Below are 14,811 nucleotides of genomic sequence, written 5' to 3'. Positions count from 1 at the left end.
GAGGTGTACTTCCTGCCTTGGAACAGGCTTGCAGATGGAGATGCTCAGCCTGAGGGTAAGTGCTTACTCAGAAAAATGAAGAATCAATGCTGATGGTATCACTTACAGTGAAACCATTGAAGAGTGCTCTGGTGCTGCTTCTTGTGTTACCTGTGTTAGATATCAACCAGACTGACCAGTGCTGTGCCATGGCAAAGGTGGAGGTGACCACCTTCCTATGGTCTTCAGAGTCAGCAATTAATAGATGAACTGTGGAATAGCTCTCAGCAGGTTGGTTTTTTGAGGATTCACTTGTGTGATTCACAATGAAGTGCTTCTTCTCACTGGGTTCTGATGTTCTCCCTACCACAGAGAAAGCTGTTGCTTACTTTGAAACCAGTGATCAGATTGGAGACAATGAGGAGGCCCTTTTGCTTCAGAGATCTTCATGCAAAACTTTCTGTCATTATGTCAGTGCCATCAATACAGCTCCAAGGAACATTGGAAAGGATGGCAAATTCCAAATCCTGGTTTGCCTGGGGACAAGGTACCAAAATGCTCTTCATTATGTGTATCCTCTGGCATTAGACTAGAGGAATATTTTTGTACCATTGTTATTACCTTTAATTTTCCATTTTAAGACATCTCACACCTATCTATTATCCAGTGCCTATTTTTGGCAGCTTTAGTATTACGTCAAAAATTGGAACAAAGAGGCACTAATAATACATGGCTAGTGTCTAAACTGCTAAAAATGTTTTGAGCTTTTTTTATAACTGTTAGCTTGAAAGTCATGTGAATGAAATACGTCTTGAAATGCTAATTTTGATGAAGTAACTGACTTCAGAATGCAGAATTCCTTTTCAGGAGCTGGTGAATTTCTAAATCCTCATTCAATTGCTTTTGAAAATGGGATGCCTGTTAAAATTTTGACAGAACTGTTCTAGATGAGCCATTTTTTCCTTATAGGGTGCTTTCTGTCTTGCACTTGGGGAGGGGCAGGAGGGTGGGACTTAGTTGTACTTTGAAGGGTAGAAGTTGGTATGTCTAGAAATAAGTTCCATTTTTGTCTTACCTGTGTGGATACTTGGAAAACCAGTTGGCAGTCTGTCAGATTTTCCTTGAGTTTTACTTTCCCTGTTCCCAGTCTGAAAATGTTCCTGAATTCTTACAAATGTCCAATTCTGCTAGTACCTTTCAATTTTCATTTCTACAGTAGGTAATATTTTTACTAACCAAATCAAGGGTTTACATGGCAAACTTGCACCCACTGCTCACCAAAAGGGGCTGCATGTTTTGGATTGTATTCTTGGACAAGAATTCCAGTGTGAGGTCTGTTGTACTTGGTGCTGTAACCATTCCTGTCCTGCACTTTCCAGGGACCACTTGCTGTCTCAGTGGATCCCACTGCTGGCGGAGTGCCCACCCATCACAAGGATGTACGAGGAGAACGCTCTCCTCCGGGACCGCATGACTGTCAACTCCCTTATCCGAGTCCTACAGACATTGCAAGATTTCAACATCATCCTAGAAGGATCCCTCATTAAAGGAGTGGATGTTTAGCATGGCTTTGCTGAGAACTTCATTACTACTTTCCCAAACAAGCAAACCACAATTGGAGACCTGTCAGGACTTGAATGCCATGGTAGTGCACCACTGTAAGGCAAAGCTGCTGGTGGAAGCAGGATTGGGAAGCCCAGTTTGTGCCCAATGGGGACTGGCCTCTAAAGCTGCAGAAAGCTAAGATGCAGTATTGTAGTTTATTTGAAACAGAAATTTAGTACAAAAAATAGAGTATTTTCATGTGTTAGATGTGTGTAAATATGCTATCTTCTTTAAGAAATTATATTACTCTAAGAAATTTTTCTTAGACTGAATGTTCCTGTTCTGACTATGAGTAGCTTAAACCCAGGGGAAAGACTTGGGGGAGGGAGGGAAGGACCAAGGTGGGAAGGGATGCCGCTACTTGCTTGTGAGGAAGAAGCCAATCAACGTGTAAATACAGCGCAAACTCAGCAGGGCTTTTTTCAGGTATTGCAGATTAAAACAGCAAATATCCTTATGTAGCCATTGTGGTTGTGTCACTCTTGGAAATGCTGTAAGCATACGCTGGTTTGCCCTACTGTACGTGGTCTCTCTTAGTTTGTTGTTTGTTCGAAGACTCGTCTTCCCATGCATGGAAGTTGTGGGTCATCATTTTTTTTCTGTAAGGTCTTTTGTGTCATTCCTGTTGATCTCCAAAAGGGGAAACAAATGTTGGAATGCTTAAACACTGGAGAGAAGGACTGCTGTCAGCCTCAGAGCCTGAGAGGATGAGACATCTGTGGAAGCCTTGCTGCTGCAGCCTGAGATTGGGAATGGTGGCTTGCTTGACTTGCTCAGTGTGTCCCTTCCCTGTCTCGATGTTCTCATGATTCACCCTCAGCCAGTTTGTGTTGTGGATGACCATTTTTTTTCCCCATTATGGGAATTTGGTTTATACCAAATGCTGTACTTGAGAAGAATCATTGCTGTAGAGCCACAAACGCTGCTGTTGCTGTGCTACTGAACTGTATCAGCTGGCTTTGAAATGCCGACAGGTTATGAGTCTTCCTTTGTCCTGCAGAATGGGTGTTCCTAGAGGAGTACAGGATCTTGCATAACTTTTTTTTTCTAACTGTCCAGCCACAAAAATAAAAGGAATTAAGCAAAAGGAGGGGGAAAAACCATGTTGGTATTTTGAGGCTTCTCTCCTGCACTCTTTCCGGTTAATATGTTACTAATACAGTGCCTCTATAGAGATACAGCTCTTGATGAGGAGCTGGGAGCAACTGTATGATAAAAATTGAACAAGAGATTATATCAAAATTACCTTGTGAATACCATGCAGCAAATACAGAGTGTATTTTTTATTCTTGTGGATGGGATTTGGAAGGATCTGAGGACACAGCTTCACCAGGTTATAATTTTTGGAAGTTAGTTTAAATATAGGTTTATTGTTTATTCCCTACAATCTTGAGTATTTGGTCAGCGAATTCCTTGGATGTCTCACTGCCAGCTGAGACTTGGGAAAGGCCTCTGGCTGGTTCTGGAAGTGTTTCTTTGCGTTGTGCTCTCAGGTGGCTTTGGAAGGGACTTAGCAATGGTGGACAGTGGCAGGTCTGGGCATAGTGTGCACATGGTGGAAAGAGGGATGGGAGATAAGGAGAAGGAAAGAGGATGGAAATTAGGGTTTGTTTTCTCACCCGCCTTTTGTCAAGCTTCCCTACTTTCCTGTGGTCCTTCTGCTGCCCAGTTCTTGGAACAGCACTCACTTCAGTGTCAGCTTCACATCAGATTCCCAACCAGAAGAAAACTCTTTGTGTAACTTCATTTCATTGGAGAGTTTTATGTTACAGTCTTTTTGTTTCTAAGAAAGAAGTAAAATAGTACTGTCAAGGAGCCTTCCTCTTTAATGAGGGTTCCAGCTTTCAATAACCATTCTTTCCTCCTGAGCTTGTGCTTCCTTAAACTGACTAAGTTCATCCCAAATACTGCAGGCAGCACTGCCATGTCCCTGCTGTGGGTGTGAGTCACTAAATGCTGTGAATGGTATCTCAAGTTAGTAGCCAGAGCCCACAGCTGTGTGACATCTCTCTTACATTTCCAGAAATGTGAAATTTGGAGTGTTAGGAGTTTCTGTATGGCCAGGCATGTGTGCTTCAAGTCAGCAGATGATGCATGACAAGCCTTCAGCAGCAATTGAAAATGTGTCCCTGTACTTAACTCTATCAATGAATTACACATTTAGCACCAGAAACCATGTGGCAGAGTTATTTGGTAATGAATGCTTAGGATGTTTTGATTTCTATTACAGCTCAGGCCTTTCATGTCTAATGACTGCTATACAGGATTTTTTCATGCCCAGCCCTGTCTAAGTGACTTTCATTTTACTGAAATAACCACCTCTTTAGTCCTTGGATTTCTTCACAGCATCATCTGCTTTTGTGGGCTGGATGCTTCCCAAAGTACACTGCTGCAGACTTCTCCAAAGGCTGTGTACGACTGGAGCAGTCGTAGCACTCATCTGACATGACAAGGGTTAAGTCCAAGCAGGATAAAGTAGAAATGTAAGCACCTCTAAAGGTCATTCATTTAAATGAATAAACCACACACAGAGAAAAAAAGGCAATAACTCCATTAAGTCTTTCTTAAGTTAAAAGAAGTCCAAACCTGAGAATTTTTAAAATTCAAATCAGGGCCTTTCCCCATTTCAGACTACATTAAGAAACCTTTAGCACTTAACACAACTTCACCTCAGCTTTTTCAGCAAGTGTTGACTTGTTTGGTTTTGTCAGGTTTCACATCATATTAATAATACAATAAAAATTATGTTTGTCTCATGTTTTCTTGTAGGCAATAACTGACCCCAAGATATACTGAAAGGGGCACAGCTGAGTGCCTCAAATTCCTAGAGCAGTTATTTGACAGCCTTGGGAGAACGGTTCTTCATAGTGAATTTTTATTCTACCATGTATGATTTATTTTTTTTAAGTGGACTACTTTTGTTGATTGGAAACTGAGGTTTTTTTCTGTAAGGTTTACAGAAATCATTCTACCCACTAGAATGGTGAGAAACCCATCAGGATTCTTCTAAGCTAACACAGTTTTTACTTCAGTGTTAAAGCACCTTCTTTGGTTGAGAAAGGGAATCTTGGAAAAGACCAAAGCTCTCTGGTATCTGCTTTTTTAAAAAACAAAAAAATTCCTATTCAATGCCCATCTGCAGATGTCTGAGTTTGCATAGTCCAGTTTTACTAACAGCCAGCATGGTAATTGAGGGAGTCAGAGAATCAAATGCCTCACTATGTACAAAATGTGTATTTATAATTCTCTGAAATAAATGAAGTTGTACTGTTTAGTGAAAAATCTACTCATGTTTATTCCAGGTTGGTTTGTGTAATTAGCTATCATTGTTCAAAAATGTGTTTTTAGGGTAGTTGCGCGGCAGCGTATGTGAGAAAATTCCTTCTTTCAATCAAATGAAGGTGCGCATCGTGAGGGGAAATATTGTGTGTTACACTTGAAATGTACAGATGTGCCCTGTATAGCTTAAAATGATCCCTAAATGTCTCCATTAAGTATATTTTGTCTTTACATTATTACTAACGGAATAAGAACTGGATTATTTTCAAGACGACATTAGTAAAAGTATTGTTATATCAAGCACTTTAACATACACACCACAAACCGACATGGGTTTTTCAGGTTTTGAAGTACACTGAAATACAGCTTTTCATGCTCTGTCCTTTACAAATAAAACTGTGAGAATAATGGCTGGTGTCACTTTCTCCTTGCAGAGGAACTAAGAGATTGGGGTCTCAAGCTGAGGAGCTGATCTGAGCCTGGAGGGAACAAACTGAAGAGCATGATCCAGCTGGTGGTGTCTCTGGTACTGGGAGCTTGCTGGAGCAAAGTCGGGGAGAAGGGGGGGTATGAGGGACTGTTCCCAAAACCAGCCCCTCTGCCTCCTCTGGCACAAAGGGGAGGCAGAGACCATTCTGAGTCCAAGCAGCTCGTTATTCCAAGTCTTGGGTAGAAAACGTGGCTGGTTAGAGGGCAGAAATGGGATCACAGTGACGCTGAGCTGTTACCACCACAGTGGCATTCACTAGGCAACCAGGATTGCTTTGCCCTTAGTATCTGGAGGAGTAGGGAGAAGGAGGATGGGATTAACCTGCAGCAAAGAATCTCTTTCCTCTCTTGACATGAGTTGCTCTGGTATTGGAACTCAGGGTTAAATTGCTGGAATGAAGCTCCTGCTCTCCAGTCTGTCAGGTAGCATGTTGTGGAAGAAGGAAGCTTGATGGACAAGAGGGAGATGAATGCCTGCAACAAAAGTGGTGCAAATTAAAAAAAGAAAAGACAGTGAAATTTCCTCTTTTCTAAGTTGGACTGGATTTTCAGAAATTTCCCCCGTGTCCCTCTCTGCTTCAGATATGCTGGAATTGGCAAAAATAGGAGAACTTTTGGAGACTTTGACAGTTTGAAATGCAGAGCCCTGCGTGAGTGTGTGCTTGGCGCATGTGAGGTGTGGCATGTCTGTTCATTCATTTTAACTCTCTGTTTTGAAGAGAGGACTGAAAATCTCAGAGCTTAGGTATACAAGTGGGAATCCTGAAATATATTGTGTGATGATACTGATGCTAATCAACATTTTATAGATGTGACTAAAATCCATAGACCTGTCTATTGTCAAATGTCAGTGGGTGAAGTGGCTGTATCTTTACACCACCTTACTAAATGTGTCTAAATTAGAGATAGTGAGGTCTGACATCTTAAAGGTAGTCAGTGCTTGAAATAGGGCAGAACTAAGCCTGTCCAGGTGAGCAAGTGCAAGTAACTTCCTCTCCACTGTGCTGTCTTTGATGCAGTCTAGGAGCACTGCAGTGTTTTCTCCAAAGGAGGAATAGAAGAAAACTGTCTGTGAAAACTGACATGGGTAGGAGTTGAAATAGCTCATCAATTTAGTTTGTTCCTTTCCAGCATTTCAGGTAAGCTCATTCAAGAAAAAAAAAATGTGTTCAGTGAAATGGTGAGTGAAACTGCTTCCCTGGCTGTCAGCCCATCAGCTCAGAGGCCGAGTCTCCTGTTGCTGCAGTCAGGGAGCATTTCATTGCTGACATTCATAGTTTCTCTTCTGCTTTTCCATCAGCCGTGCATCATAAGCTGCTTTGAGTCCAGCACAGGGTGTGAAGGGATTGGGAAAATTCCTGTACGGGTCTGCTATCTGGTGGCTGGTTATGGTAAACTCTCTGCCAAAGCCACTGCAGAGCTGATTTGTCAGTGGAGAGCTGTGGCTCTGCAGGAAGGATTGACACTTCACAGTGCCCATCTGCATTGACTGCAGAGCTCACAGGGCAGATCCCCTGAATGAACTTCCTCTGTCAGAATGTGACTAGGCAAATTATTTTTGCCTTGAATCAAGCCTGCCTTTGTCCTGAGGGGAGGGAGGGAAAAGCCATAGGAGGAAACACAGCCAACCCCCCTGATCCTTACCCACAGCATATTTTTCATGCTGAAAAGGAGCTCACTGCTAGGTGATCTAATAGGTACCTTGTTACAATTCAGGAATGGATTCAGTGGGGTTCCTAAATGTAAAACAGTTGCGGTTTGCATGAGAGAGACTCAGGTGTTCGCACCAGTCACTGAGTAATAGAATAATCGGTAAGAGACATCCCCATCTTCACACAGGACAGATTTTCCCCTGCTCCCATGGCAAGCTTATACAAGTCTAAACTAAAATGGAGCTAAACTCAATAGCAGCCAGATGTTTGGTGCTCTGCAATCCTTGCATTCTGCTTTCAGTGAGAAGTTTCCACAAAGGCTGGTGTTAGCCTAGGAAAGCCATTTCCCTTACCCTGCCCCTGCAGCCAGTGGAAGAGATGGACTCCTTCAGTAGGTCTTGCAAGGAGAAACCTCACTTGGCTGCTTTTAATTATGCCTAAATAAGTCCAACAGAGGCAGCTTGCCCTTGGAGGCTAAGCAAGCATTAATCTTCATTAATATTTCCACCAATACTGTCCTTCCATAGAGTTAATTCCTTCAAAGCCACCCAAGTGTTGCATTTACACACACAGAAAAAACCAAACACAACTTTACAAGAGTAAAATCTAAAGGTGATGGACTCAGGCAGTTATTTTTTTGCCATTTATTCCTTATTTTTCTTACTGAGGCATGCCATAGAGACCAGAAAATGTGGCCTCAATTTCTAAATCTCCCTGACATCCCCCATGAGTTTTAAGCAATTTACTTGTGTCATATCTCTTCTTGCAGGTAGGGAGCTAATGTACAGAGTGGGGAGGACTTTGCTGCAGCCAGTTCTGGGGGTCAGCAACCTGGGGGTCAGCAACTGCCCCTTGAGCATCCACTGGTGTGTGACTGAGAGCTGCTTTTCAGTGATGCTGTGACAGAAGTGCCCTGGGGTCTCATCTATGGTTACATCCAGTTTAAAGGCATTGGTGAAACCTGTTGATTTGTGGTGTTCTGGGCTTGCAAGTCTGTCAGGCTGTGTGTGGTTGGAGATTTTTGTAATAGTGACAGAAGAATAGGCTTTCTTCCTACTTAGCTATAACACAGGAATTATGGTTACTAACAGCAATGTGATTAAGCAGTGCAAAAATGCACAAAAATCCTTGCTTGGCTGATGTGTGAGGATGGCAGTGATTCCCTACCAGAAGGGAGGAAGAGGAAACGGATTTTGCAAAAGCATGGCTTTTGCAAATTTTCCATGGCTTCTCATCTTGAGTTCATAGCTCTTCTAGGAGGTGCAGACATTCATTAACATTGAGTTAATCTTGTCCTCTGTCTGCCCCACAGCCTGTCCCTGCTCATTGCAAGCCCAAATAGATCATACCAGATCCAGCACACCCATACCAGAAAATGCATGGTGGAAGACCTGTGTAGTGCTAGCAAGAGATTTCCAATAGTAACCAGAAGTGGTCAGTACAACTGAGAAACCATCTTTGTGGTACTGTTGTTTGGTTGTGGGGTTTATTGTAAAGGCATGGATTCAATTTCAAATGAACAGGGAAGTCAGCCCAAAGGCTGTACTTGAGGCAGTGTGAACTCTTCTATGAAGTCTCCTTAGCCTGTTTCTTCTGCTCAATGCTCTCACCCAAGTTCACCTGCTTGCACACGTGCAGCTTTGGAGCTGTCATTACACCATGAGATAAATAGAATGTGCTCTAAGGACTCTGCAATATTGAACCCTCCAGCTCAGAATCAGTGTGGCTACTGGCTTGCCTAGGATCTGACCTTCTCGCAGATGGTTTGTGGTTCCTGACTGTATAAATAGTGTGAAGCTGGCTAGAAGTGGGTGTGGTGCACAGGATATTCTCCCCCAACCCATAAAATGACTTAAAGAAAAACTGCATTCAGGAAATCTAAGTGGAAATACCACCCTATGGCTCTGCCCAGCTTTGATGTTCCTAAAGCTGTGGAAAAAGTTTCCATTCGTGGTAACAGAAACACAGGAGAACTAGGAAAAACTTGCAAACCAGAGAAGCTATTTCATTCATCCTCAGCATGGACTTTGTTAGAAGAGAATTTCAGATGTCAGCAGGAATTTATGTTAGACAGGGGTAGTGTGTTCAGTGAGAAATAGGATAGCTGGTCTGGGCTTAGTCCTTTGTGTTTAACTGGCACAATGCTAAAAAGTGAGGAATGAGCTAGCTGATCTTCAATTCAAATGTGTGTCCTGGGAAGTGCAAATACAAGTTGATCCACCATGGCTTGCTGAAGTCAGTGAAAGTTCCTAAAACTGATGAGTTTAGACAGGCGTTCATGAACAATGTAGTCTGCAAAACCTGTTAGCTTGTGCACAGAAGAGAAGCGACCCTCTTTTGGGAAAATTAATAAGTGACTGCTGCTGCTGTTTTCAACACACAATGTTTATTAGGACAGTCCCAGTCTTCCACGTAAGAGTTGGATTCTGGATGATCTCAGTATTTTAAGTACAAATAGTTATCTCTGTGAAGGGCCAGGCTTGTGCTAGAGAAGATATTGTACAGCCTTGTGTTAATCTCTTCAGTCGAGATAGCCTGTGAGAGAAAAGTGGCAGGACACAGGGCGTGACAAGCAGGACACTGACTGTGAATGCTGCCAGTGTTGACTCTGGATAGAGCTGTGAGCAGCATGGCTTGTCTTATCATAAAGTGCAGGATGTTCTGGATAGACCCCCCTGAGCAAGTGGGAGCAAATCTGAGCCCTCATTCCCCATGGCAGAGTAGGAAGTGGCAGGAGAGGACAGCAGTACAGGCATGTCCCTTTTGTCCCCTCCACAGCCACTCCAGGCTCTTGTTAGCAGAAGCATTTTTCAGCAGGATGCATACATCCATCTTTCACTTGCACTTGTCACTGAATTGAGTTTTCCTTTGACATTGGAAGTTAAATCTGTTTGCAATGGGACCAGCTCCCGTGAGCATCCAAAGTGTTAGGAAGTTTTCATGCAAAAATTGGTGCAGGGTTGCCGGTGCATTTTCCCAAGCACTGCAAGCCTTATGCCTTGTCTAGTTCATCATCCAAGCTGGCCATGTTCCTGGAGATACCATAAGCTAAGCTACTGAGAAAGGTCCTCCTCATAGAGCTTCCTGGGATGCCCCTCTGTCCCTTGGACCTTGCTCCTTGAAACCTTGCAGGTTTCATAAGCAGGGGGATTCTGAGAGACTTTTGTGCTGAGGAGAAAGAAGGGTTATGAGGGGAAAGAGAATGAAGCAGCAGCAAGAGAGGGAGTCCATAATCCATTTGAAATGGTTCTCAGCAGGCAGTGTTTCCATGCAAGCGCCTCTCTGACTTGCCCCCAGCAAAGTATTGCTCGGGGGAGGATGGCAGCAGGGCTTGCACTCCCTCTGCTCCTCCCAAATGTTGAAGTGACTTTCTACCTCTGGCTTAGGCAATTAATCAGGTAAGGAAAACTACTGAGGACTCCAGGCAGAATACACACTGTAACATCTTAATCAATTTCCCCTTCCCCCTCTTTCACAAAAATACTTGCCTGCAAGAGCCTGTACTATTTTCTCCTATGTTGGCACATGGGTAAGGAGATGATGGTAGCAGTTCTTTTTGTGTCTGTATAATAACTCATGACTCTCTTACTCAGCTAATTAAAACCAAAACCCCTCTAGCTACCCTGAAAAATGTAAATAACATTTATTAAAACATTGTTCTGTGGTATAACCAGCACCCAAGTTACAGAAAGGCTGTTATGAAACACGACTTTGCTTGTGAAGAAGTGGATGGCTGCAAATCAAGTGAATACCAGGCTTTCCTCATGAAAGCATTAAGCTGGAGAGAAACAGAAGTGTGTACAATTAAAAATGGATGAAATGCAGAGGGCAAACAGCTGGCAGGGGCCAAAGCACTCTGAACATTTTTGCATTGTGCTTTACCCATCTCTGGAGTTAGCACAGATAGGGTGTGGAATATGCAGTTAAACAAGATTTCTCCAAGGGCATTGTGTTCTTAGCACAAGTAGCAAGGTAATAGGAAGACAAAACACATCAAAGCAGGAGAAAATAATTTTGATGAGACAGGAGAGTGTTCTAGAATCTCTGGCTAAATGCACAATGCCTGTTCAACAGTAGATATGATGTAATGTAAAGTAAAGGGAAAGTAATGTAAAAAAAAAACCATGTAAAGCCAGGAATAAAGTCGACTCAAATATTTGTACACAGCTCCTGTGTATTCAAATTTGTATCAAAATCCAAGCATGAATCCAAGCATCATACACAGAATGAATCAGAATGAACCCTTGGTGCAAAAGTGAGTGAGTGATACTGCTTGCTTGTTCCTTGCACCTGATAAAGATGCTACGGAGCAGGCCTGATTTAATTCTTCAGCTGTGGCAATGCTGGACTAGCTTGAAAGAATTTGTTACAACTTTTGGGCACTCTCATATGAATATATAAAACCTCTAAATATAACTAAATTAAGAACTCTGGGATTACAAAAGCATGTATAGCCGAGTGGATATTGTAGCCTTGTGAAGCAGACAGCATGAGCTATCCTAAATACCTGCTTCTTGAAATATGGAGACATTTGAAGAAGTGCTTCTGCTTTAATGCAGAAACAAAACCTTTCCCATTCACTATAGAAGGTCCTGCCACCACTGTTATAGTACAGTTGGCAGGGCTTTGGAAACAATTCGTAGAGGGTTTCTAAAAGTTCCATATGAGAACAGATGTTTTAAAACTTACGTTCTTTGCATTGTCTAGGAGCTCATCTCATTCTATAATCTCAGTTTAAGTTACTTGTCCAAAAGAATCAGATCCACTAACACAAATATCCCACTGAGTCAATGTTTGCTATCTTGCAAGCAGACCAGGATCAAAAATATTGTAAGCCTTGGTCAAATCAACAATCACAATTCCTCTCTTGTTTTAGTTTTGGGAGAAGATTCTGTCTCTGTGACTAGTAGAAAACTTTGTTCCAAGATGTTGCTTTATATCAGAATCCAGCCTTGTTTAGTACTCATAATTTGCACAGTTAACATGGGTCCATACAGAGTAAGCTGCTCTAGAACCTACAAGCTGCACAGTCTGGAAGAAATGATCAGGTAGTAGTTACCAGTTTGATTTATTCTTTCTATCACTCTCACTTTCTGTCACACCCTGGGCATTCTGTGGTGGTGAATAGTATGAGACATGAAAGCTGACAAACTTTTTATGACCTTTTTATGAAGGTTCATCTGATACAATCTAGATCAGGTGGTTTTTATCCAGTCAGCAGTCTCCAGTTCCTGAACAGAGTATGCTTGGCTGACTCTGCACTAGAACCAGTCTGCACATACAGGCACTGCTTCCTTCTGTCTTCCAAAACCTAATCCCTGATGCCTTTAGCCCCCTAGATGTGATCATGCTGGTCAGAGTCACCTCACAACCAGAGAACAAGGGAAGGTCTCTGTGCCAGCCCCAGCTTTCTGGTAAGAGACTAGATTAACTTCTCAGCTGGACACAATGATGCAATTTATCCTCACAGGACCAAGACTCCACTCTGCTTCACACACCATGTGTGGCCCTGTGTCTCTGTTGAGACAACTGTGTGGAATGAATCCTGCCATTTGATGAACACTTTGTTGTGAGATCATTTTATGGTACATGTACTGTGCAACTAGTTAATGCTGAATACTATTTTTAATTTCCTGTGACTGGTGTTGTGGACATTATTGATCCTGCTTGAGAGAAACGTGTTTTTCAGCAACAGGTTATTGACTACCTCAAAGAAATTAGTTACTCTCATTTCCTCTTTAAGGAGAGGGAAATGCCAGGACCACACATAGAACAGGTGAGTGAGTTTTATAAGTCCTTAGTGCCAGCAGAGAACTAACACTCAAGGGAACATGTCATGCTTCTTCCAGAAGTCTTTGGATGTTTTGAAGTCTAAAGCAGCTGTCATCCCATCACATCAGACTAATTCCTTAGAAGGGCTTCCCCCATTGATGGTAACAGATTGCACTCCAGCAACTCAGCCTAAATTTCTCTGAGGAATGTAGTTAAGATGGTACAGCCAGCTACTCTCAGTGTTTTTGCAAGGGCTGTATGTGAATTTCATACAGGCAGATGATCTACCAACCATTACAGACTTATTGAATGGAAAATGAATAACTGCTATCATAACTGCTGCCTCTAAATGGTTCTGGGTCATTTAGAGAATGTCTTGCCTGAAGCATGAATGCAACTATCTGTTGGAGGGGAGTCTGCGTCTTCCTCTGTGCATTTAAAGCACTAGAACAGTGGAGCAGGAAGCAGTGATGATGGTAGATTGTATAAACCTAGCAGGGAGGAGTGCTGTTGCAGAGAAGAAGCTGGCCAGCATGAAGACACACCAAAATACTTGGAAGGAAACACCTGTGCAGGCATCACTGAGTCCTGCTGTCCCCTAGAAGGTGGGGTGGATGTAGAAGCCAGCACGAGAGCATCCCAGCCTTAAGGTAAGGAGCGTTGGGAGTCTGGGATGGTGGGCATGAGGGGACTGTCACAGCACAGAGATTGCAAACCCACACAGATTTACCTGTTTACCCCAGAGCTCAGGGGTCCCTTGCAATGGACAGGGCACCTGTGCAGAGGGCTTGAAGGAAAGGAGACTGTGGCACTGACCTATCTCAGTCCTGAGATAGCTGAGTCTGGCACGTTCTGCCTGCACCAGTCCACATCCTGACATCCTAGTCTGTCTAGGGATAGATAAATAGGTGACAGTGATTTGAGTTTAGCCATTGGTATGTGTCCACCAGGCCTCCCCAGACACCCTAAAAATGTTGTTTCCAGTGGCCCAGTCAGTACCACATGCTGACTCAGTGTAAGGAGCATGCTGGGAGTCCATTTACCACAGCTTATAAAAGAGGCTTTAAAGGGCTGCTGGTGCCTTTAAGAATGGCACAAACAAAACTCCTCCTGTTTTGCAGACCTTCTGTGAATGGCTACTTATTCTAATTTACCGCAGGCTGTGTTTTATAAGAGGGTACCTTTGGCCCGAGTGTGTGAGAGGCATTTGAAAACTTACACACGTGAGTGGGAAAGACATGGACATTTCCACCTCACACACATCTGCTGGATGGGCACCGACACCCTTGCTCCTGAGGGTGGCAGCTGAGTCCCTCCTTGCCTTTTCTGTGTGGCTGAACTGTTGGATCTCTGTTCTGAAACAGCTTGAAGGTCTAGAAGTAGAGGGAACACCCCCGTGGCCAGACCTGCAGTCTGGGCTCTGTCTGGGACTGTGGCTGGTACAAGATGGCACAGAGGAAATTACCTGGGACCTCAAACTGTTTTGCTCACTATGTTGGTCCAAGCAGGAGGGATTTAGCCCCTGCTCAAACTTTTTTTTTTACTAGCTGGTGTGAATTGAATGTCTGTGATTCCCCAATCCACTCTGAGTGCAAGTGCTGAGCCCTGACATATGCACGGCAAAGAAGGATCAGCACAAGAGGTCATTTCCAGAGCTATCCAGTTTTCCCACTTTCCTCCTACAGATAATGCAAATCAACCAGTAAATCAGTAAATATTGCTCTTGCTTTTGAAACCTTGAGTTAGGACTGGTTCAGCTGCTGCTAGGGGTAGTCCTCCTGCCAAGAAGTCAGTCAGTTCAGCTATGGATAGAGATTTGTTTTGACAGCATTCTGAAAATAGCATCTCAGAAACCACACTGCTAGGTGGTTTTAGAAAGGCCAGAAAATGTTCAGAAAATGTTTCTGACCAGCCAGCTTGTTACACTGTAAATAGCAATCATTTTGTTTAGCTGTGTTTCAGAAAGTGCCCATGCCTGGAGGACAATACCATCCCAGGGCATCATCCTCAGCCTGGACATCCCTGCAGGCTGCCC

At 43.2% G+C, this 14,811-nt stretch overlaps 1 protein-coding gene across 2 annotated transcripts in view; it reads left to right on the top strand.

Moving 5' to 3' along the window:
• The window catches only part of DENND5B (DENN domain containing 5B), a 104,437-nt gene extending 99,166 nt beyond the window's left edge, over nucleotides 1–5,271 (top strand). For both annotated transcript variants that reach the window (XM_033057705.2, XM_033057706.2), the window contains exons 20-21: nucleotides 352–526; nucleotides 1,359–5,271. In XM_033057705.2, the coding sequence (XP_032913596.1) occupies nucleotides 352–526; nucleotides 1,359–1,542 (359 nt within the window). In that variant the 3' untranslated portion in view covers nucleotides 1,543–5,271. The remainder of the gene's footprint in view (nucleotides 1–351; nucleotides 527–1,358) is intronic.
• The last annotated feature ends 9,540 nt before the right edge of the window (nucleotides 5,272–14,811 follow it).

Source organism: Catharus ustulatus, chromosome 4 (genome assembly GCF_009819885.2).
Source record: "Catharus ustulatus isolate bCatUst1 chromosome 4, bCatUst1.pri.v2, whole genome shotgun sequence".
NCBI lineage: Eukaryota > Metazoa > Chordata > Aves > Passeriformes > Turdidae > Catharus > Catharus ustulatus.
This window is presented reverse-complemented; position numbering and strand designations above follow the sequence as displayed.